At 40.4% G+C, this 25,562-nt stretch overlaps 1 protein-coding gene across 1 annotated transcript in view; it reads right to left on the bottom strand.

Moving 5' to 3' along the window:
• lmcd1 (LIM and cysteine-rich domains 1) overlaps positions 1-25,562 on the bottom strand; it is a 71,907-nt gene that overhangs the window by 32,988 nt on the left and 13,357 nt on the right. Inside the window, 2 exon segments of the mRNA XM_067416354.1 lie at positions 14,926-15,181; positions 17,122-17,210. Coding sequence (XP_067272455.1) covers positions 14,926-15,181; positions 17,122-17,210 — 345 coding nt within the window.

Here is a 25,562-nt window from a genome sequence, read left to right as displayed (position 1 = left end):
TTCTTCCAAATATCTTATTTTGTGTTCAGCAGAACAAAGAACATTATACAGGATTTGAACAACATGAGGGCGAGTAAATGATGACAGAATTTTCATTTTTGGTGAACTATCCCTTTTCCAGCTGAAACACTGACAAGAAGCAAGAATGCTCCACTGTATCTACTTTGACTATGTGTGTATTTTCAAAACTAAAGGTGGATTAAAGACATTACAGAAAAGTGGCAAGGGCTTTGGTCATTTTTTTATTATTTAAAGAAATTTGAAATTAATTCTTATGAAAATGTATTGTTTGTATGACATGTTATAAATGCAGATGATACAATGTGCTTTAACCTGTTTTTATCCTTGCTATAACATGTAACTAGTTCACCTGCAATTTCTAGTAACAATTAAAACCATTTAAAAATGAAACCCCTAACTAAAACGTTTTCGTTGAATTAATTATAAAAACAGGTTGAGTAAACGTACATTTTAAAGTTGAAGTCAAGTTTGAGCCAACTAAAAATTATTAATTCAATTAACTTTAAAAAATAATTGAGCAAACGTATATTTTAATGTTGAAGTCAAGTTTGAGCCAATTAAAAAATATTAATTCAGGTAACAATTTCTAGAACGAAATTGAGTGAACGTAAAATATCTGTGGAACTAGTTACTAAATAATAATTAGTTGAAAGCACTAGAAATTTTTTACAGTGTACTTTGATATATTTATTCTAAAAACAAAAAAGGATATTGGATGCTTTTCAGCAGTGTAATGTGTAAGGCCTTTGACAGTGTTAAACATGGTGTCCTGTGGATGGGAATATGCATGGAAATGATATGCAGATGAGGTAATGCACAGTAAAACAAGGCGTTGTAAGCTCCATATGTGGTGATTTCAGGGAGGAGACAGGGTGGAGATGCACATACACACAATCTTCTGCTGGCTGGGATTCATCAAGGGATTTTTCTGCAGGTTCTGGTGTAAACATGGGTTTTATAAATCTGAATTTGTTGTGTGTATGCCAAATGGGACTAATGGGCCTCAGGTAAAAGCGCCATAAAAGGACAAAATGGCCTGCTCATGCATCTGGTCAGATGTGGCTCTATGTGGCTCTGGGTCTGAGGCAGGCTCTAGCTTTGAGTCTGCAGTGGGCTCTGACTTGTTCTCTTTAAATGTATTTGTGGCTCAAAATCTATTTATCTGGAAATAGCAACAGTTCTAACCCCTTACATAGCTTCCCCAAAAGGCTAGACTTTTTAAATGTAAAAACAGGAATGCTCAGAAGGCTGAATAAAACCTGAGAGAAAAATGAAAGATGAAAGGGCTTTAGTAGGCGCACAGACGGCACGCTTTCTGGCAGCCAGTTGTGGACAATAAAGAATAGGGCTTATTTCCAGAGCCCTGTCCTGCTGCAAAAGGGCCAATGCTAAATAAGAGCTTTGTGTAAGAAAAGCTGGCCCTGTGAGCTGCTGCACTCCCTGGAGGTGGTAGAAGCAGCCAGCGCATTCTGCTATCAAAATAAGCAGTACAAATCCCTGACCTAGTCTGGCATCCTTCATTCCACCCTCCTACAGTACCTTGCGATGAAATGATCCCCTTAAATGTATGTGAGATCAGTGGGACAAATTTATATGTGGCTTTTTCCATTAAGTCAAATGTGAGGTATGTGCCCAGTGAGATGATAAAGCAAGGCTGTTTCATACCTTTAGCTCATGGAGAGGGTTATTTTTAACATGGGTCGCCGATGTTTTATCAAACACCAGCCAAATTCCAGTAAAACATATAAGACCAACATTTGACAAGAAATGCTTAATGCTTAGAATACTGTAAATGACCTTAGAGATAACTGTGAAGTAGTTTCAGGTCTGAGTCACAGTTTCATGCCACTTCATAAAATTATTTTAGTTATTTAAAATCAATACAGCCTACCACCAGGGGTGTGAACCGATGGATAACAAAACTTCAGGTATTGTAATTTAAGTAGTTTAATTTTAATCAGAAATGTTACTCTGGAGTCATGTGATGTTTTCGTTCTAAGTGGCACGTTTTCATCATCCAACTCGTAAACATGTCAGGGTCGGGTACCGCAGTTTCCAAACAAGAAACTAGAAGGGGCCGCGCCACAGAAAAAAGGCCAACCAAATGCTAGTCAGGGTAACAAAGAGGGTGGCTCCTCAGCTGAACAGTCCAGTCTGGCACAGGCTGTAGCTGAGAATTTGAGCATTTTCCTGGATGAGAAATTTGCCCGTTTTGAGTCGACATTGGACTCAATCACAACCCGATTAGAGGATAACACAAAGCGTATCACGGAGACGGACAGCCGAGTTTCCCAGAATGAGGATAAAGTGGCAGAACTTCACAAAAAGGTAGCGGTGTTGAATAAAAAAAAAACCTGTTTAGTCCCTCTCCAAGAGAGCAGAGGATGCCGAAAATCACAGCCGGCGGGACAATATTCGTATCATCAGTCTGAAGGAAGGTGCGGAGGACCGCCAATATGTACAATTTTTTTTTTTTTACAACGTTTTTATGACGTGGTTAAAATCAACCGGGCCCATAGACCACTTGGCCTGCTTAAACCCAACCTGGCACACCCCGTGCTGATTATTTAGGACTCGGATAAGAGTAAAATCCTGGCTGCTGCAAAAAAGAAGGATGGTCTTACATATGAGGGGCAGTGACATTGGCTTACAATGACGTCTGCGGTCAGCTCAATCAGAGCGGTGTCCGTTTTGTGATGTGCTACCCTACTAACCTCTGTTTCAAGCTAAATAGGACTGACCACTCCTTCCATTCTGCACAATATGCACAGGCGTATCTGAACGGGTTGGACTTATGCTGCGTTCCAGGCAGGTTTTTGAGCCCGTAAAGTTACGAATTCAAACCACGACTCACAACTTTGTAGCGTTCCAGGCAAAGTCAAGCCAAACTGAGCACGAGGACTTGTGGTAGCTAGATACAAATAAAGCATGGCGGATTGTATGGGGCTTATGCTCATTTACAATAATTTATATCGCCAAAGGTGCTTAATCCTTGCTTATTTGAAGGAAACCGTGAATAAAAAAGGGTGCATAGGCAAGAGAAGCTCTTATTCATTAATTTATTCTTGCACTCAATGAACTGAAAGTTGCCTAACACTAGAAAAGCTGCTGATAATGCATAACATTTGCTGACAAATAATGTTAGAGCAATAACTTATTTTAATAAACGATTTGGTTTTTAAAGGGTTAGTTCACATGAAATGAAATTTTTCACAGTAAAAATGAAATGTATGTCATTAACTCCTCCCCCTAATGTCGTCCCACACCCGTAAGACCTCCGTTCATCTTCACACAGTTTAAGATATTTTATATTTAGTCCAAGAGTGTATGCAAGTGTATGCACACTATACTGTCCATGTCCAGAAAGGGAATAAAAACATCATCACAGTAGTCCATATGAGACATCAGTGGGTTAATTAGAGTCTCTTGAAGCATCGGAAATACATTTAGGTCCAAAAATAACAAAAACTACGACTTTATTCAGCATTGTCTTCTCTTCTGTGTTTGTTTTCAATCCTCAAATAAAGATTCAAACGGTTATGAATCAGCGTATTGATTCATGATTCAGATCGCGTGTCAAACTGCTGAAATCACGTGACATTGGCGATCCGAATCATGAATCAATACGCTGATTCATAACCGTATGAATCTTTATTTGAGGATTGAAAACAAATGCGGAAGAGAAGACAATGCTGAATAAAGTCGTAGTTTTTGTTATTTTTGGACCAAAATGTATTTCCGATGCTTCAAGAGACTCTAATTAACCCACTGATGTCTCATATGGACTACTGTGATGATGTTTTTATTCCCTTTCTGGACATGGACAGTATAGTGTGCATACACTTGCATACGCTCTCGGACTAAATATAAAATATCTTAAACTGTGTGAAGATGAACGGAGGTCTTACGGGTGTGGAACGACATTAGGGTGAGGAGTTAATGACAGACATTTCATTTCATAAAAATCTCTTCTTTAAATTAGAAAAATCTATTACAGATAATGACGGTTGGTTGCTGTGTACTTCTCTTGGGTTTTTTATGCAGGGAACATGTGCTGATATGCTGCATTTATACCCCCACGGCATATGAGCCTCAATTTTTATGAAAATTACTTGCAGACATTTCTTGATTCTCATGCTCTCTCATACACTTGCAAGGGGATTTAAATTGCGTACAAGACCCATCCATATATCAGTCTCCTCCAAGAGGTACCAAACCAAGAAAAGGTCTTAGGCATTCAGAATTTTGCAAGGATCTGAAAGTGTTTGATATTTGGAGGTCAGTTCAGGGAGTAAAAGGGGGAAAGATTTTACTTTTTTCTCACAGCCACATTTTTGCATATCAATCTATTGTCATCACAGGGCATGAAATGTCTATATGTCTATATAATTGGACAGAACGATGGACTGCTCGATTGAAATTATGACTTCATCTGACCAATCTCTCATTACAATAATAGTTCATCCTCCGTATAAAGATCCGGACAGCGTCAACTGAATCATTCTGTACTGAGCTGTCCTAAATGTTGCTCTCCATTAGTTTAATTGGAGTTGATGCTAAAATACTCTCTAAATTCTAGCCAGAAGACTCAAGATGGCTCTCCCAAACCTTATCAAACCTGATCAGACTGGAGACTTCCGGTTGACGGCTGATCAGTATGGTGGATTAGCCTTTGAGCTCCTCAAAGTTGGGTTGTACTTTCCCCTGAAATTCAAAGTAATTGCTTTTGAAATAGACAAATTTTGTCTGAAAATATGCCAGGGGGAGGCAAGAGAGGGCCTAGGAAAATGCAAGGAGATAAAGAACAGCTAAATTTTGAACAAGGTGAAGCACATGTGAACGCCGAAATAGAAGATGATGACGGCGAGGCATCAACGCAGACCCTACACGAAACAATGCTAAGTATTAGCAAACAGATAAGTGGCCTACGGACGGAGCTGAAATCGGATCTAGATGCATTGAAAGCAGACATAAAACAAGAGATGAATACTCTTAAACATGACATCAACCAACAATTAACAGTGACAAAGCTAGCGGTGCAGGAACAGAGTGAAAAACTCGAAGAAGCTCAGAATCGCATAGGAGGATTTGAGACTTGGTCAACTGCAGCTAACGACGCACTCAAACAATTACTTAAGGAGCAAAAGAAGATGCTGGACAAGATTAATGACCTGGAACCAAGGGGGAGAAGGAATAATTTGAGAATTTATGGGGTCCGCGAAGGAGAAGAGGGAAATTCCACAATGACCTTTGTTGAAAACCTACTTCGAAGTAAAAAGTTGATCAGCGAGGGTACTGACCCGCAAATACAACGAGCTCATCGCTCCCTTGGCCCCAACCCCCTCGCGAATGCCCCCCCCCCGCAATCCATCATCGTGAACTTTCTTGAATTTAAGATCAAAGAGACCGTACTGAAAAACGCGTGGCAGAAAAATATACTCATACGAGATAAGCCCGTAATGTTTGACCATGACTATACCACAGCAGTGGTGCAACAGCGCCGAGCTTATAAACATATTAAGAGCGCGCTGAAGGCTTAAGGCATCCGATTTCAATCACCTTTCACCAACCTTCGAATCTATTGGGACACGGGCCCACGGTTGTACCACACCCCGGCGGAGGCTTTTTACCAATCAGGGAATCGAGGTGGAAGAACCCAAGGATCGCGGAGGTCTCGATACGGCTGTCCTGCTGGATCAGCCGGAGAGTGCATCACCATGGCAACCCGCCCCTCGCCGAAGAGACAATGGAGCTATCAAACACGTAGGCGATCGACTACAGGAGTTTCACGTTCCCCGCACTAGCTAGATGTCGGCATGTCCTACAGGTGCTTCTCCCTTGTTTATTTTGGGACCATTAACCCACACATAAAACGTGCTGATTAGATCTATGGTTGTAGTCTACGAAGTTGATGCTACTTTAGGCGTTAGTAATATATTTATCCTACTTTGAGGATGACAAATCTGACCTGGAATGAGTGAAACTCATTTTGCGTTATCACTAGTTTTGGGAGTGGGCCCTCGCTTCGTGCGAGGCTTTACCCCCTCACTTAATGTTGAGATTACAACCCAGAGTGTACCTTTAGTACCTCATTTTGTTCATTCCAAATATACTTCTGTATGTTCATTAGTTCTTTTTCATTGCTTTTTATTTGGGGGAGGCTTTGGGAGGAGGAAGAGCTACATTTTATTTTATTATCTGATGATACAAAAACTTGAAATAATGTCACTGAATGTAAACGGTCTTGGGAATGCAATCAAAAGAGCAAGGGTAATGACAAAAATAAAGAAAGAAAATAAGCACTTTATCTTTCTGCAGGAAACCCATTTGTCACCACAAGAGCACGAGAAATTTAAAAAAATTGGATACGAGAAAATATGCCACAGTTCTCATGTTCATAGTCACAAAAGAGGTGTAGCCACCCTCATCTCAAAGTCGTTGAAATTTGACACATATAAAGAAATAAAAGACAAAGAGGGGCGCTACATTATAGTGAAAGGCAAAGTTGAAAGCAGCAAATTGACTTTAGTTTGTATATATGCACCTCCAAATAGTGATAGACACTTTTTTAAAGACTTATTTGATATGATCTCTCTAGAATCTGAGGGAATTTGTATTTGTGGTGCGGATCTCAATGTAATGCTGAATTATAATCTGGACACAACTAGCCAAATCAGAAGTAAAAAAGCAATTGGAAAATTTGTAAACACTACACTCAAAGAAACTGGACTTGTAGATGTATGGAGGCTATTACACCCCACACAAAGAGACTATACCCATTACTTTGTCCCACACTCTGTACATACACGGATTGATTATTTTCTAATGCAAAAGGAAACATGCTACAGAGTGTTGGACTGTAGAATTGGATTCGCTGATGTTTCTGATCATAATGCAATTTTCTTAACTATCCAACTAGACTCCACACCCAAAAACTTTGTGTGGCGGCTCAATGTGCGTATTCTCAACAATAGCCCTGTTTCGACCGCAGGAACTTTACCCAGGAACCAGGAACTTTGGGTGGTACTCAGTGTGTTTAGACCGCAGGAACCAGAGTCTAAATTAAGTTCCGGGTAAATATTTCCCCCTCCAAACGGCCCTGCTCGCGAGGTAGTACTTTTTCAAAGTTCAGGAACTATCGAGGGTGGGACTTGGGCGCTGAACATGCTGATTGGTTGAGCTCACGCAGCCTTTTATTTCAACAGGCATTTTTAAAAGTATTTTGTGAGGTTCGGTCTACGTTCAGTAAATATCAGTCTTGCTCTCTGTCTGATGGCGCGCGTTCGTCTCAGCCATCTCACGTTCAATGTCCGTAATAGCTGATAATAATATACTGTGGCAAGGGGGGCGTGGTTCAGCGAGGTCTGCAGCGGGAGAGAGAGCCACGGGACGAGCGGTAAGTGAGTTGGTTGGACGCAGATTGATAACACCTGTCTCTTATTCCAGTAATGGGCGTGGTGAGAGCTTAAAACGCTGGCAGAATCGGAAGCATGGGAGAGAGAGACGGACTGCTGACGCACCCCCTGAGACTCTGAGTTGACCCGGAAGCCGGAAGTGCCGAGACCCGGAAGTGAAACTGTTATTGAGTGAATGAAGAAAAGAGTCACACTGAAGTGTGCGCGTTGTTGTTTGAGTTTAAATAAAAGACGTCAGCAGTCCCAAGCCAACCCCTTTGTCCTCTTCCTTCCTTCCTTCCTCATCGAACTGTATTACATATACATTGTCGTTTTAAATCTAACTTTACAAGCTTTCTGAATATGCTGCTCTTTTCTGTCGTTGTCAATTACCTCTTTAGTAAACCTAACGTTATACATACCCAGCAAAAGCAGCACAGCTTGAATCTCTTCCATACTCGTTATTCATTTTTTTACAGTCTATTTTTCACCATGTAACCGACCTGACCGATTACTCTTAAGTGTGCGTCCTTACATGACGTGACAGCGCGCGCCGCGCTCATGTTGACAAGAGAGGAAAGCTCATTTTTCTGAGGGGTAAACTTTTTATTTCGTAAGTTATGAAGATAATGTTGGAATTTTGATGCGGCAGACAAACTGTATGTGACAAAATGATTGCGATTGAAAGTCATCACATGTAAACACCAGACTACGTCTCTCTACTTTACATCTGCCAAAAGAGAAAGGTGGAATGGCTTTGCTAAATTTAAAACTGTATTTTCAAGCTGCACAACTACAACCTTTGTGCCTTTGGTGTGATAATTCTTATATTGCACAATGGAAAGATATTGAGACTTTTGAACCAGGTCATATTGTTCAAACCCTGTTGGGGGAGGAAGGCCTAGATGACACTTTAAGGAAGGGTCTGAATCCTATAGTTAAATTTTCTCTTGAGATATGGTTCTCTTTGATTAAAAAATTGAAACTTAAAAATGATCAAAGAATACTAAAATGGATCGCACTGGACAATAGTTTTAAGCCGGGCATTTATGACAGGACTTTTAAGGATTGGATGAATAGGGGACTGACAGCTTTCTGTATAGCTACTAAAAATAACAAGATGAAGAGTTTTCAGGAGCTAAAGGATAGTTTCGATCTAAATAACCATGACCTTTTCAGATATTTATAATTGAGAGATTACTATTGCAAAGAAATTAAGGGGACTTCTTCTGACGGGTAAACCCTCTTATAGAAATAATGTGTGGCGCTTATCAACAAAAGACTAATAAGATTGTATCTAAACTCTGCCGGAGTCTGATGGAGAACTTGAAAAACACTACACTTTATGTAAAAACAAAATGGGAGTCCGAATTAAAGATTGTCCTCACAGAGGAGGAATGATACCAAACATGCCGTCAACTCCAGACCGCCACCAACTCCCAACAGTGGAGAGAATTGAATTGGAAGTGTTTTATAAGGTTTTTCATCACTCCTTATTTGAAGAGTAAACAACTTGGGATACCTCAAGACTGTTGGAGGGACTGTGGTAGTAGGGATGCAAACCATGCTCACATCTTCTGGACATGTCCTAAAATTCAACCATTTTGGACTATTGTTAACAATACATTACAGAAGGTACTGGGATACAGGAACCCAAAGGACTGTAAAGTTTTGCTTCTTGAAAACATCACAGAAAGTGTGCGGAAGGAGGATCTTTATTTATCCAAGATTTTGTTATCTGCTGCCCGGAAGGCTATTACTAGACTTTGGCTCAAATCGAACATCCCAGATCAACAGCAATGGATAAATATAATTAAAAAAAAATTCATAATGGAATAATTAACCTACACTATAAGGTTAAGAGAATCATCATTTAAGGAAAAATGGAGAAAATGGACCCACTTTCTTGCCCTCATTATATAACTGTGAGACTCTACAGATTGGGTTCTGGTAATTTTGCACAAGAGATGAAAGAAGTTATGCATATGTATGGTTTAATATTCAGTGTTTCTGAAGATCATAATTTGACTTATTTTTTGTTTCAATTGTACTAGATACCTCCTCCTAGGCCTCAGTTGATTTGGTTCAATGTTGGATATATTTTTATTTTTTATTATTTTTTATTTTGTTGTTATTATAAAACTTCAATAAAGATGCAAGTTATAAGGCTTTAATTGTGTAATTGTAATTGTAAAAAGTAATTGTGAGGCTATCTCTGTATCTCTGGATGCATAGAACGCTTTTGACAGGGTGAAGTGGAGGTATCTGTTTGAGGCTTTACAGAGATTTGGTGTAGATGGTGACTTTCTGAAATGGATTCAAACTATCTACCATTCCCCTACGTCCTGTGTTATTACTGACGTTATAAATAACGGTCAGATCCTTTACCACTTGCTAGGGGCACCAGACAGGGTTGCCTTTTGAGCCTACTTTTGTCTGCACTGGCTTTGGAAACTGTAACGAAGGCTATCAGACAGCATAGTGGTATAAGGGGTATTTCAATGATGGGTGTAGAGCATAAAATAGCATTGTACGCAGATTATATTTTGTTGTTTTTATCATCACCCGAATTATCTATAGCAACAATGCTTTGTTTATTTGATGAGTTTGGTTTTATCTCAGGGTACAAAATTAACTTAAGTAAATTGGAAGCCTTACCATTAGGTGATTTTAATATGTAATCTTTGACTAACTTCCCCTTTAAATGGTCTAAATCCAGATTTGTTTACTTTAGGATTAACGTGTCAACTGACCTGAACAAATTATGGAAACTTAAAGGTGGTGAAAGCACAGCGCTCGTGGCTCGACTAGTCGAGACTGTTTTCCAAGATGGCTGCTGTCCGTGAACGCATAATGTACTGTCTTTATAAAGTATCTTCTTATTAAACTGTTTGTACACTTACAAAGTTCTCAATGCTTCGGTTTGCATGTAGGGACCGTCATTATGCTACCATGTTAGTGTGAGGCTATTTTAGCCTTGTTAGTGGGATTAACTAGCGATTTAATTTTACTTACCCTTTAACCATAGACAAGCGTTATAAGCTAATCTGTTTTTAGAGATAAAACTCTTTACATTCGATTTTCATGAAAACGCATCCCAGAGAACGATCTACTCGCTAACCATCTGTTAATTACCCCTAGGGCCATTTCTCACCGGAGTTGTCTTTTAATTGACCCCCGATTATTCACACTGTAAAAAAAAAGATTTAAACCGTTGGCAACCTCTTCCTCTTTCACTGCTCCGTAGGATAAGTTTAATCAATTCTTCCTCGATTATTGTACCCTCTTCAGATGTTGTCCTTATGGTTAAGCAGAAAGGTCTCCACAGAGCTGGAAAGTGGGTTTTTTAGATTATAGATTTGCATGAAATGCCAGGAAGCCTATACAAAAGATAAAATATTTGCAGATGCCAGTAGAATTGGGTGGTTTAGCTATGCCAAATATTTTATATTATAATCGGGCTTGCCATACCAGACACATTTGCGAGTGGTCTAGGTCTTACTTCTGGTCTTAGTGTGCTTGTTTCCCATTTTCTATTCGGAGCCGGTTTGCTTTCCCCAATAAGCATGTTGATATAGTGAGGAAAAATCCCATACTTTACAATTCTTTACAATTTATTTAAAGGAACTTTATTTAGTAAGAAATATATTTCAATTAATCATAAAATGGCCCTGATATGTCACTAGACATTGGAAATCATGTTAATTTCTAATACTTATATCACTGACAGCAGTAGTCCGGCCAGGATATTGTCATTTAAAAGTTGTTGCAGCTCAACTGATGCTGATGTGGCATCTGTGTTGCCAGATCTGCTCTAGTTACCACAGCTGCAGATCTACAAACGTTCCTGCAGCCAATCTGGTAACTTCGAGTCAGGGGAAGTGGGAGAGGGGATTGTGACTGCAGTACCAGTTTTAGCCACAATCTTACATACACTTCCTTTAACAATTCTATTAAAGTGTGGCGACAGATCTCAAGGTTCTTTAGGAGAGGTGAAAATCTGTTTATGCTGAGTCTGATTTATTTGAATCAGGATTTCACCCCTGGCTTAGGCTCACCTATCTTTAAAGTATAGCACATAAAAGGGATTCGTATACTGAGAGACTTGTTCCAGGATGGCTCCCCAGTCCTTCCAATTACAACAAAAGTGTGATCTTCCAAAGCAACACCAGTTTGGTTATTTACAAATTCGCCATTTTTTTTTTTTCTCAAAGCAAAGTCCTGTGCTAAATTCACCAACAAAACTAATGCTTCTCACTTTATATCTAGGTTTTATTCTTTTATATACTCTAATGCCTCTATACTTTTGAACACAGTGGTTTGCAAATGCAAGGTTTATAAAGACATGGATGAGCGAGTTTGGTGTGGAGGAACTTGACTGGCCTGCACAGAGTCCTGACCTCAACCTGATAGAACAGATTTGGGATGAATTAGAGCAGAGACTGCGAGCCAGGCCTCCTATGGGTCTGTTTATATGGTACTTATTATTCAGCTATAAGGCTGATAGTATTTCTTTGTTATTGAATGAAAGCCTAAAATATAGACTAAAGCACTATTCGCACAGGATTAGTATTGTCTAGGGACCTCTGTGATTTAGAAATTACTCCCCCACATCTGAGTTTTGCGTGGCGCATTCGCCAGGATAAGCAAAGCCTTTGATTTTACTCGAATTTACTGACTTTTCCCGGATATGATGTCAAGACTTCATTATAGATAGAGCTGTGTATGAAATCATAAACAGGCATCGATGTCGTTTTGATTATTTTATAGTAATAAATAAACAATTTCGTTCAGTTAGCAAACAGACGCCATGAACTGAGCTCAGACCGGCGGCAGGAGTCAGATTTCATTTATCACGAGTGAGAAGCTGACACACGGCGGAAAATTCAGTTTCAAATGCTAAATGTAAAAGCGCACATTTAAACAAGCTTGTCATTGTACTGTTCTGTTCTGTTTTTCAGTAAGAACAGTAGGCTATTGATGTTAATATTAAACACACCATTCAATAAGATTACTCCCAAATTGATACTCATTCTAAAGTGAAAGTATAATCCGTGTGGGCGCGGCTGCACGGGAATTCATAACGGTGCGCATAATGAATGCAGCCTCCATTCTTCGTGAAAGATAAAGATAGAAATGCTCACAGGGGAAAAAAAAACCTTGCAAAAATTATATACGATCCGCCTAATCCTGACCAAATCACAGAGATGTCGATTCGCACGGGACTACTATTATCACAGGACCTCGGTGTGCGGCAAAATATGGTAGGTAATTTGCGGGGGAATTTTTACTTTACAAATTACAGACATGGCCGATTCGCACGGGATTAAGATCACAGAGCTTCTCTGCAATTATTACAAATCACCAGAGGTCCCCCAGATAATACTAGTTCCGTGCAAATAGGGCTTAAGTGATCCTGACTCATATCAGTATGCCATAAACCTGACGCTGATCAAAAGCGTGTTTATTCTCAACTTTTCCCCCCGACTTTTTTCTCGAAACACAAATGACTTTATTCTCAAAATTTAAAGGGGGGGTGAAATGCTGTTTCATGCATACTGATCTTTTTCCACTGTTAAAGACTTGGAATCCCATACTAAACATAGACAAAGTTTCAAAAGTTAAGGTGGACGTTTGATGGGAGTATTTCTTTGTCAAAAATACTACTTCCGGTTAGTCATAAGTTTCGGCAAGTTTTTTGCGATCATGCGTCCCCTTTGACGTTAATGGGGGCGGAATTTCCTTGTATGGGCCGTACGGACAATTCTACCGGAGGCGCGTGAGAGAGAGAGAGGGAGAGAGCGAAAGCAACAGCCTACGCCCATCAAAGCGCTGGCTTGTAGGATGCTAAACAGGTGATGTGCACATAACAATGTCACATAAAAATGGCGTTTTTGGTTGCCAGACCAAGACAGTCCTGCACAGATTCGCCAAAAACCCCGCGTTAAGGCAACAGTGGATGTAATTTGCTTTTCCGGATCAGCAACTGAGTTGCGCGAATGTTTATATCTGTTCGCTGCATTTCGGTGCCAACTGTTTCATAAACAAGGCCCAGCTTGACGCCGGATTTTCCCAATCGCCTAATGCTGAAGGATGGACTAGTCCCAACGTTAGAAGGGTGAGTGAGACTGCTTCAAATGTCTGTGTTTTTTTTAGTCCGCTTACTGTCTACACAAACCACGCGTAAACACACAAACACACGTGCACAACTGCACTTCCCACATGTACACCTTCAAAGACAAAAATACGACGATATAATTCAAGTATAAATATGTAAATAACACAAGCCGCTAAGCATATTATATAGTTAGTGTATAACTTGTACCACATAGAGACGTCCTGCTCTAGTCGTTTTTGCTGCTGCTCCTGTTCAACTGCAGCCTCTGGGTCTGATTCCGGATCATAGATGTATGGCTGTATCTGATTAAAAGCCATATTTTTATTTTGAATAAAGTTTTTTTCCCGCTGTTAGGGATGACACAGCTCGACTCAACATAGCAGCAGCGAGCACACGTCATTATTTAGCTCCGCTCACACGACACGCCCCCACCCGCTCGGCTTTTTTTGGAAAGACTCGGAACAGCGCATCTTTCTTATATAATTATTAAAAAAAATAAAGACTTTTCGGAGATATGCAGGATGCAATGCTACTCTATAGGTACTCAAGATTGACATGACACTGACTGAAACTGAGTGTTTCACCCCCCCTTTAATGATTTTAATCTTCAAAATTCTCCAAATCTAACGAGTTTAGTCTTCCATTATAATGACTTTAATCTCAAGATGTTTTATTTATTTTTTTATTACTTGGCCCTAACCCTCTTCTGTATGAACTTAAATCACAAAACGTCTTTCCTGGTTTTCAGGAGATGGACTGTGGAAATATACTGGTGTGCCGTTGCCTAAAAAAGTTAAAGATTCAGATTTTATGGTAATTCCAAATCCTTACATGGCAAAAACTAATGCACACTTTGTGGATCAGGGCTTAAACAGTTTAGTGGCTGGTAAAATTTAACTTTCAATAACTACACACCAACACCACCAGGAATATTTTCCAACTGAACCTGGAACTTAGTTATACATCCATGGCATTACTGCTCGGGAAGTATGCTCAAACTGCTCGAACCCTCCCTCCCATTACTATGCACCTTTTGGCTGTCGTCTTCTTTTTTTTTCCTTCATCAAGTCCTAGCTGTTATGGACCGAACTGCCGAGAGACACTCATCCTCATAGTTAAGCTACAGGTTAGACGTCCCGTGATTCACTGCACGACTGTACGTTACCACTGTTTTGCTTTAAAGACATTACCAAAGTGTCTTAATCGTCTGTATATCACTCAAGCTGATGAATTAATGCTAAAGCTCTTAATTATTGTTCTGTTAATTATGGAGCAATAACCCGCAATACTGCCAAAGATAACTTGTTTCAATAAACCCAAAGTAATTGCCAAAGCGGTTCTGTCAGAAATAAATATTTAGGATACATTCATTTGTTTTGGTGGTTCTCTTACCAGTTTCTGGGTGAGGCCTGGTGGGACCCAGTCATAGGTGACTGTGTTGAATGTTGGGTCTTTGCGGGAGACCACTGGGTTGGTGACAATCATGCGGTTGCGTTTATAGACCCTCATGCCGTCTCCACCCTTAACCTTAGTTGTGAGATGAGCATAGCGGGACTCTGTCAGCAATCTTCCCACCTTGCGGTCGTCTTCGCAGTCGGAGCTGGACAAATGCTCCTCCTGACTGCAGTGGCACTGTATGCAAGCTTTTCTGCAGAAATCAAGATTAGATTATACTTTATTAGGCACTGTACTTATCAGCTTATCAGCAGAGAGCAAGTATACTTACATGGCTTATCAGCAGTGTTGGGTGTAAATAGTTACTGTAATTTTCCCTTTAAAAAGTAAAGTGAGGGATTACTCTTATTTTTTCTGTAATTTAATTACAGTTACTTCTAATGTAATTGAACTAAATACTAAATATAATTATACATAATACAATAGTGGACTTAACATCAAAATTTAAAGTCTAACTTTAAAATCCATGTTTTTACCCTTCTCACATTTGTAATACTTTGGTCAGTTAATAAGAGTAATTTATGTAGTTTTATTTTATGTATTTGAATGAATTAAACGAGCTGTTTCATGTCTAACCTTGAATTGCTTAACTCGAGGTTGATATAGGATTTAGAAAGTAATTAAAAAGTAATTATTAATAAGTAATTAAATACTTTTTGGAGAGAGTAATTTGTACAGTATTCTAATGACACTATTGAAGATGTAATTAGTAACTAGTAATAAATTACTTTTTTAGAGTAACCCAACACTGCTTATCAGTGCCTCATCAAACATTCAGTTGAAAACATAAACCCCAATATAAGGAAGGAAGGAAGGAAGGAATGAATGAATGAATGAATGAATGAATGAATGAATGAATGAATGAATGAATGAATGAATGAATGAATGAATGGATGAATGAGGCATTTATATTGCGCTTTCATATGTACTACTGTACACAGGGGTCTCTCCTCAACCACCACCAGTGTGCAGCTCCACTTGGATGATGCGACGGCAGCCACAGTACAACGGCGCCAGTGCGCTCACCACACACCAGCGATAGGTGGAGAGGAGAGAGGCTGATAGAGCCAATTCAGTGGATGGGGATTATTAGGAGGCCATGATTGGTAAGGGCCAATCGAGGAAATTTGGCCAGGACACCGGGGTTATACCCCTACTCTTTACGAGAAGTGCCATGGGATTTTTAATGACCACAGAGAGTCAGGACCTCGGTTTAACGTCTCATCCGAAGGACGGATATAAACACTCAATTCAACATTTAACTCATAAATGTGTATTTAATTCTTCTGCAACAATACCAATTTTTGTTTTTTTGTTTTTGGACAAGTGTTTCCCAAACCTGTCCTCAAGGGCCTCTACCACTGCACATTTAGCAAGTTTTCCTCATCAGATCAAATTATCAGCTCATTAGTAGAGACTGTAAGACATGAAATGGGTGTGTTTAATGAGGGAGACATACAAAGGTGCCCAAATGGCACCCTAAACCCTCGCGGTCTTCCTCTGAGTCCGCACTTTCACAATGTAATGCCGCTTTGACTGCTGAGTTAGTCCTCTGCGTAGCTCGTGAACTATCGGGCTCAGCTGAAGTGCGCATCGAGGGCGAGCTATGTTTGACTAACCAGAAATATGAGTTTATTATCTCATTTTAAAACTCACGAGCACCCTTCTTTAAGCTTAAATGACGAATGGGACACGGTACAGTCTTGTGGACTTAACGGACACGCGCACGCAATGGCCATTGTAAGTCCACAAGACCGAAAGTGCACATAAAGTGTGCCATTTGGGACAGGGCCAAAATGTGCAGTGCTGGGGGTCCTCCAGGACAGATTTGGGAACCACTGTTCTGGACCATGTAGAAAAATGAGCCTGCCTTACTTTTGCCACCGCCACTTCTGCCACCAATTCTTCGGCAACATATAATTATCATATAATTAATTTAGACACATTAATATACCAAACACCAAACCTCGATGTCAGTTGGGACATTGAGCCCATGGAAATTCACACAGAAGCACGCACAGTTCACACACACATACAGTTAATCCAGTATTCCACATACACATCTAGAGAAATGAGGCAGGCGTGGAAGTCCATTCCTCTCTTTTTTCGTCTTCAGTCAAGAGAACAAATTACCTCCAGGAATGTGGCTGGAATCCAGAGCAGATCCCTTTACATGTCAGACATGCTGCACCCTTTCCTGCTGGCAGTGGCCCCACCAACATCTGGAAAAAAAGGAGAGGGAGGGGGGAAGTATTTAGAGAATAGCAGTTATTCACAGAGAAGCACTTTACTCACTGCAGAGACATCTTACGAAACACAAATTCATTACAATTCTGACACTGAAGCCGTAAATTATTCTGAGGTTAAGATACATTTTTATTGTAATTTAATTTGCACAAAAAAAAAGAGAAAGAAAGACGAGATAATTGTGTAATTTCTGAGCCATTAGACGGAACAATGTTTTCAAGCATGATTACTCAAACCTTCCCCAATTTTCCATCGGTCAGCCAAACAAATGGTCTTACCCCATGCTGGGCTGGTTGGAACTGCCCAAAGAAACAAAGCAAACTAAGTCGTTACTCTCACTCCTTCAGCATGTGTATTGAAATTGTTAAAAAATATGCAAAACATACAGTGGATATAAAACATCTTCACAGCCCTGTTAATTTTTTTTTTGTGTGATGTAAAAAATTAAACAAATATAAATCGTATTAGGATCAGAAATAATATTTCAATATTGTTTAATTTCAAGTCAAGATGTTCCAAAAGTGTTGTAAATGAAAGGGTCTAAGTAGTTCTCCTTTATGCAGTTAGTTATTTCTCTAAAATGTCACTTTGGTTCCCATTTAAAAAGGAATACGCACTGCGTCAATTTACTCTATTAGGGAACGCCTCAACATGACCAGTTTCTGAAATGTATATCAAATCACAGCAATAATGCTGGCCGGCGACAGCCTATGACGTCAGTACTAGCGTGACATGGAAGTACACTATATTGCCAAAAGTATTCAGATGCCCCTCCAAATCATAAAAGTGAAAGTGGACATGGAAGTGACTGGAACACTTGAATTTAAAGGGATATAAAATAAAGCATCTAGACATCGCTTCCACAAACATTTGTAAAAGAATGGGTCACTCTTAGGAGCTCAGTAATTCTAGCGTGATCTCTTGATCGTTTGCCACCCGTCTGTCCATTTGTGAAATTTCTTTACTTCTAAATATTCCACGGTCACCTGTTTGTTAGTGGTATTGTAAGGCCGCCCAAATCGTCCCAATGGAGGCTAACGATCGACGGGTGAAGGTCGCTGCGCGTTCGGTCTTTTCAGCGGGGATGTGATTTATTCCAATTCTTCTTAATCTGACTCCATTTAATCATAATTTAGAATTTAGGTTAGAATGCCAATTGGTTATTTGGTCATTTATATTTAATAGTTTACGTACACATTTATTTATTCCGTTTAATCCTTTGTTGAAATTATGTCCGTTCATAACCTGAATAATTCCAGAGCAAGTCAGAACCAATCAAAGTGTAACAATTTATTAACAGTCAGGTAAATGTATAACGCCAATTACATAATCAATTCAAAGGTATACTTCACATCAAATACTCTGAAGTAAAGAATGAGATGTATACCTGACTTATCAAGGTTACATAATGCTGCATGGGTTAAAACTTCAAGCATTACGGGCTGACCTGACTACAGTATCGAGCCCTGAGCTCCTTGCAACATTTCCTTAAATACCCAGAACCAGATGCATACCCAGAACCATTTGAAACTCTTTCAAATGGAAACACCAGTTCACAATAGGAATTTGGATTGATCAGGTCCTATAGACTTGATTAGGAGAGAGGCCAAATGGCTGAAGGCCACACCCACCATACACCAAGGAAAGATATCTTTCTTAAAACATTTATGATGTTCTAGTTTACTTCTGTGGAGTTGAGATATTTGTACCAGTCGCACTGAGACATTTCAAATGATATCAAACACATATAATACTGTATCGTGAGGATTGACATTTGACATTGTGGTGCATTTCAGGTGATCTCAATATGAGGGGCAGCAGGAGTTTGGGGGAAGTTTCATGTGAAAGGAAAGGCATGTAAATTAGAGTCATTCATAGATGGTTCACTCAGTGTGATGTCGTCTCGGACAGAGACTCTAACTGTATGAATGAGTTCAGATGCTAATTTCCTTTGTTTTCTCAGAGCGATTAGACATTTCGGCATCTACTAGGTTTTTCCAGCCTTACAGTATTAAAACCAAGTGTAAGCAATACCTCAGCCATGAAGTGGTAGGCCATGTACAATCACAGAGCGGGGTCAGTGCATGCTGAGGTGCACAATGCGCACAAGTCGCCAACTTTCAGCAGAGTCAATAGCTACAGACCTCTAAACTCTGTGTGGACTGCAGATTAGCTCAAGAACAGCATGTAGAGATCTTCATGAAATGGGTTTCAAAAGCTGTATTCAAACCTTACATCCCCAAGTGCAATGCAAAGCGTGGGATGCAGTGGAGTAAAGCAGCCGCCACTGGACTCTAGAGCAGTGAGACGTGTTCTCTGAGTGACCAATCACACTTCTCTGTCTAGCAATCAAATGGACGAGTCTGTGTTTGATGGTTGCCAGGAGAACGGGACTTGCCTGACCTCATAGTTCAACGTGTAAAGTTTGGTGGAGGGGGAATTATGGTGTGGGGTTGTTTTTTCAGGGGTTGGGCTTGGCCATTTAATTCCAGTTCTTAATGCTTCAGCATACCAAGACATTTTGGACTATTTTATGCTCCCACTTTTTTGGGAACAGTTTGGGGATGGCCCATTCCTGTGAGCAACTGAACACGAAGTGTCGGTCCATAAAGATATGGATAAGCAAGTTTGGTGTGGAGGAACTTGACTGGCCTTCACCTTAACCCGATAGAACAGCTTTGGGATGAATTTGAGCAGAGACTGCGAGCCAGGCCTTCTCGTCCAACATCAGTGCCTGACCTCACAATTGCACTTCTAGAAAATGGTCAAAGATTCCCATAAACACACTCTTAAACCTTGTGGAAAACCTTCTCAGAAGAGTTGAAGCTGTTATAGCTGCAAAGGGTGGGCCAACTCCATATTAAACACTACTGATAAAATATGGGCTGTCATTAAAGCTCATTTGCATGTAAAGGCAGGTGTCCCATAACTTTAGGCAATATAGTGTATTGAAGGGGTGCCTAGAGAACATCCTCTTTTCGTCTTCAGGGACCGTTTGTTTGAAGCACAATCGTCAAAATAGTGAAGGTACCATGGCAAGTGACAAACTTTTCAAGAAGTGTATGGATCTGTGTCCTAGATATTTGACACTTGATGACACACACAGCTTGTTTGTTACAATGTTTGGGCGAGGAACATTGAGGGAGCTGTTTGTGTGAATTGTGAGCGGTTTCCATTGAGAACGCTCGGGCTCTCATTTGTCCCTCTTCTCGAGGCAAGAGGGACAGCCATCTGGGCCCAGAGGCTCTGGTCCCGCTCATGCTAAGGCTCAGATCATGGGGGACTCAGATGGAGCTTGTTGAGTTTGAGAGAGGTGTGATTCTCTGTGCGTAGTGCTGGGCGGTATGACCAAAAATCTATATCACAGGATTTTTCAAAATTATACGGGTGTTATAAATTCTCTATATAAGTATACGGGAAAGACTTTTATTATGAAACATCTTATTGCGTATGCCACTAGGTGGCGTTAGGTTCCGCTATTCGGCTATCATGTTTACTTTCACTTTTACCAGCCATTTGCTCAGCCATTTCTATAGGTGTTAATGTGCGTGATTGAATAAAGACCACATTTAATACCTTTTGTATATATCACGAGACTGAATATAACTGGATGATGACAATGCATGTGGCCAAAACATTAAAGAGTTAAACAGTTCCCTGTCTCCTGTCACACATAGTGTCTTACCGGAGCCACATAGTGGATGAGCATTCGACTACCTATATACAAATACAGTCCGCAACAACCGGTTTGCAGTATATTTTTTCCTGCTATGCATGACCGGGTGTTAATCACATTTTCTAATGATTGAGAGAGGAAATACTGCAGTAGTTTGACTAGAATGCCCTATTTTACATAAGGAAAAATTGATGACGGGCCGTTAAATTATTAGAAAAATAATGCACACTATAGGTGGTGATGCGGTCACCACGCGAAGCGGAGCGTATACTACGATTGCCTTACCTCAAGACATCGATCAGATGATATACTTAAAGGGATTCGTCCGTTTTTTGTACTTAAAGGCATAGTTTACTTTAAAGGTCCCATTCTTTGCGATTCCATCTTTCAAACTTTAGTTAGTGTGTAATGTTGCTGTTAGAGCATAAATAATACCTGTAAAATTATAAAGCTCAAAGTTCAATGCCAAGAGAGATATTTTATTTAACAGAAGTTCCCTTTCAAAGCCTACAGCGAACGGCCGGTTTGGGCTACACCGCTGAACTTCCTGCTGTAATGACGTCACTAGAACCGTTTGTTGACGAACCCTCCGCCCACAAGAACACGCAAAATAGGGGGCGTGGTCTTTTTGCTCTCGCAGGTCGAGAATAGGAAGCGTTGTTTTTGTAGAGTATGTTTGTCGCCATGCCATTGAAACGCTGTTATTTTCATCCCGGAGTCAAATCACCTTTGTTTGGCCTTCCCACGGACGCTGTACGTAGAGATCAATGGCTACAGTTTATGGTTAACTCGGTTCCGGAAAATTATAATCCCAATTTAAAACTATGTGCAGCACATTTTGCTGAGGACTGCTTCCTCAATCTCAATCAGTTTAATGCCGGATTCGCAGAAAGATTATTCTTAAAAGACGACGCAGTTCCCTCTTTGTTGTTTATGGTGCACATCCGGTAAGTGTATTTTATTATTTAAGTTGGTCCGTTTAACAGTTTATGTAACTCATTACACAAAGTGCAACGCTGTTTAGCTTTGTTAACTAACGTTAGATGGTCATTGAAACTAATCCGAACAACTTAGCATGTAAAAGTGTAGTAATTCATTCAGACACCATCGATTGTTGGTGTTTGTAATGATCAGTTTAAACTACTGAATAGACAGCTTACCATTCTGAAACATCCAGCAAAAGTCTTTCCTGAGCAGGTTGTAATCGATCCTCTTCGATATTCTCCGGGTCTGATTCCGGCTCAAATTGAAAAGGCAATATAGACATTTTTGCAATAACATTGAGCGCGCGTATCTCCCCGTTATGATAAGAGGCGGGACCTTTCTGGGCAACGTGCGCTAAGCTGCTGTCCAATCACAGCGCGGGAAGCGCTGGCCTAATCAGAACTCGTTACGTGTTTCTGAAGGAGGGACTTCATAGAACAAGGAAATCATCAGGCCGTTTTTAGGACAGAGGAAACACCGGTATACAGATAAGTCAATTGTGTGAAAAATACTGTGTTTTTTTACACGCGAAACATGTACTCGTTATATTACACACTGTAAACACAATCAAAGCTTCAAAAACACGCAAAGAATGGGACCTTTAAAATGAAAATTCTGTCATCCTTTACTCACCCTCAAGTTGTTTCAAGCCTGTATGAATTTCTTTCTTCAGCTGAACACAAGGGAAGATATTTTGAAGAATGTCAGTAACCAAACAGTTAACTGGAGCCTTTGACTTCCATAATAGGAAAAAAAAATACTATGGAAGTCAAAGGCTCCAGTTAACTGTTTGGTTACTGACATTCTTCAAAATATCTTCCCTTGTGTTCAGCTGAAGAAAGAAATTCGTACAAGTTTGAAAAAACTTGAGGGTGAGTAAATGATGACAGAATTTTCATTTTAAAGTGAACTATCCCTTTAAATCACTATTGTGAGTAGGACTATTTGCGTCTCATCCATTAATTTGCTAGTTCCGAAAAGTCATTTTAAAGCTGGTAGCAGAAGCTTGAGCCATCGATTTTACTGCAGTTATTAATGAAGTTATTAGAGAGAGAGAGAGAGAGAGAGAGAGAGAGAGAGAGAGAGAGAGAGAGAGAGAAAGAGCTTGTGTGAATTAGGCTACCTCTGTGTGTCTCTAAACTTTGTCCTGTGAGTTTCAGTTAATACATTTAACTATGCGAAGTGATATGGAAATGAAACCTTTAGCATAAGTTCTGCTGGGAAGACACAATTACTACGTCATGTAATGCCTTCACTCTAATCCAATGATATTCTTATGCTCACGGTATAAAGGCTCTGTACTTACACATGTTTGAGTTCGCAGATACTGAAGCGACGATTACCCCCAATCGTCCCCACTACCACCAGGATGGCCCTGTCCATACCCTGCCGGGGGGGGGGGTCGGCTGCGCCCCTGCCCTCGTCTTCGGGCAGGAATTGCAGATCCGAGACCCTCGGATTATGCTCTTCGGACGGGGCCTACGTCAAATGACTCTGTACACTATCAGCTTCCTGAGCTGGTAATAAATGCACTATTGTCAATATATTTCTCCCGAGTCTTTCTGGTAGAACTGTAATGCGGTCGAGAGAGCTGCCTGGAACTACGTTTGCTGTGCGTTTCCCAGAAAATAATTGCACGCCTCAGAATGTTCATCACCCAATCAGATTCACGCATTCAACGGCCCTGTAGTATAATATCATATAAAATATGACCATGGACAGAAAAAAGGGCACCTTAAGCATTTTAAAAATCTAATAGCTATACCAACAATCTCTCATAACGAGGGAGAAACGCGGAAGAAGATTTAAAAGGTCTAAGAATATTTGCAATACATTTAAGAGCAGTCTGAACAAATGACACACATTAGTTTAACACAGAAACAATAAAGCTGTAACTTTTTTGCCCATTCTTCTTTGAATTGTCAGTCTATTTATTAACTTACATCATTGGCCCCAAAGTCCCAAATGGCACTTGTGGACTTACAATGGTCATTGCGTGCGCGGGTCCGTTAAGTCCACAAGACCGTAGCGCGTCCCATTCGTCATTTAGGCTTAAATAAGGGGGCCTGCTATGCGCCTTCGATGTGCACTTCAGCTAAAACCGGAACTTTGCGAGCTACGCAGAGAACTTCTACCTGGCAGTCAAAGTGGCATTACGTTGTGAAAATGCGGACTCAGAGGAAGACCATGATGTTTTAGGGTGCAATATGGGACAGGGCTTTGTCTTCCAAGTAGCAGAATAATCTATCATGTCATCGTGAAAGTGATCAGGTAGTCTACAGCTGCAGTAGTGTCCTTGTTTGCATACATTTCATATGAAGAAGACATGATGAAATATGTGCGCATACACACTGCTGGTTCGTGTTTAGAGCATAGTATTATGCATAGTATATGAAACATGTCCATAATAAACTTAAATGCGCGCTCGGCCTATATTTGTGCTATATGATCCATGTGGTGAGCATTGTTAATCTCATCACGGCGCTCCGCGCAGAAACTGTTTCTCTTTCACACGCCACAGGTTGTTTGAAGTCTACGCTGTAATTAAGGGCTGAATCCGAAATCGGCCCCTAAAACCTCAAATATGGCATTATTTGAGGGTACAGCCATTTGTAGTGGTGACCAAAACCATAATGGACATTACTGAGTGCACTTATTCAATCCCACATTGCACCGCAATAACGAGTGTACAGCCGATGTACACACAATGGCTGTCCGAATTCACTCATTTCATTTAATTTAATTTCATTTATTATACAGGAAAGTTAAAAAAGTAACATTTAAGGTTCAATTTAAACAGGCCTGACTCAGTTTAAAAACTGGTTTCCAGCAAATTCCTGTTCTAAACACACTCATTTTCATTCACTCCTTTAAGTGAACTATATTAGTGAATAACGTAGAGAATGGTGAATGAGGGTTTAGGGGGCGATGTCAGTTAAATGGGACCCCTCTCAAGCACGTGTCGCTGTGCCATGTTGTTAAGCGACATATACCAGTATTGCGGTATAATCAAAATTCATATCATAACAACAATAAACGTTTTCAGTATAAGCTGGTATACTGCAAAGCACAACCTCAGCAGCTGAAGAGCTGGATGAGGATGTAGTTTCTCTTACGTCCTCTGATCCAGCAGCGAGTGCTCTGCTGCCACCCAGCCAAGGAGCGCAAAAGATGGCTGCTGAAGATGAAAAAGAGCCATTTAAACCTTCACAGCCTCCCTGCCCTGCGTATGTAGAGTTGTTGGGGGTTATGGATTGCGCTCTAGCGAGGATCCAGCTGTCTGGGGAGTGTGTGAGGGACGGAACCGCTTGTGGCAGGCTTGACAAATGATTCCTTTCCGGTTTTAAACCCCCGGCTCCAGTGAGCCTTTCATTTCTTCCCGGTCTGCATACTGAGATTGAGAAGGCATGGAAAACCCCTATTTAGCTTACATCCATAGCCACTATGCTGATGTCTAGGGGAGTGCGTGTCGATGCCCCCAATTGATGAGACTTTCGCAAACTCTCTCAGTGCTGCTCTCACTCCTGGGGAGGCATCAACCCAACACTGATAACTCCAGCCCTGCCTTCTAAGCCCCTTAAAGGGGTACTTAAGCGCTGGGAATTTGAATTTGTATTTAAACTGGGTCATTAACGTAGTAAACATTATTTTTAAATTTGGTGCCTTC

Source organism: Pseudorasbora parva, chromosome 14 (genome assembly GCF_024679245.1).
Source record: "Pseudorasbora parva isolate DD20220531a chromosome 14, ASM2467924v1, whole genome shotgun sequence".
Classification (NCBI taxonomy): Eukaryota; Metazoa; Chordata; class Actinopteri; order Cypriniformes; family Gobionidae; genus Pseudorasbora; species Pseudorasbora parva.
This window is presented reverse-complemented; position numbering and strand designations above follow the sequence as displayed.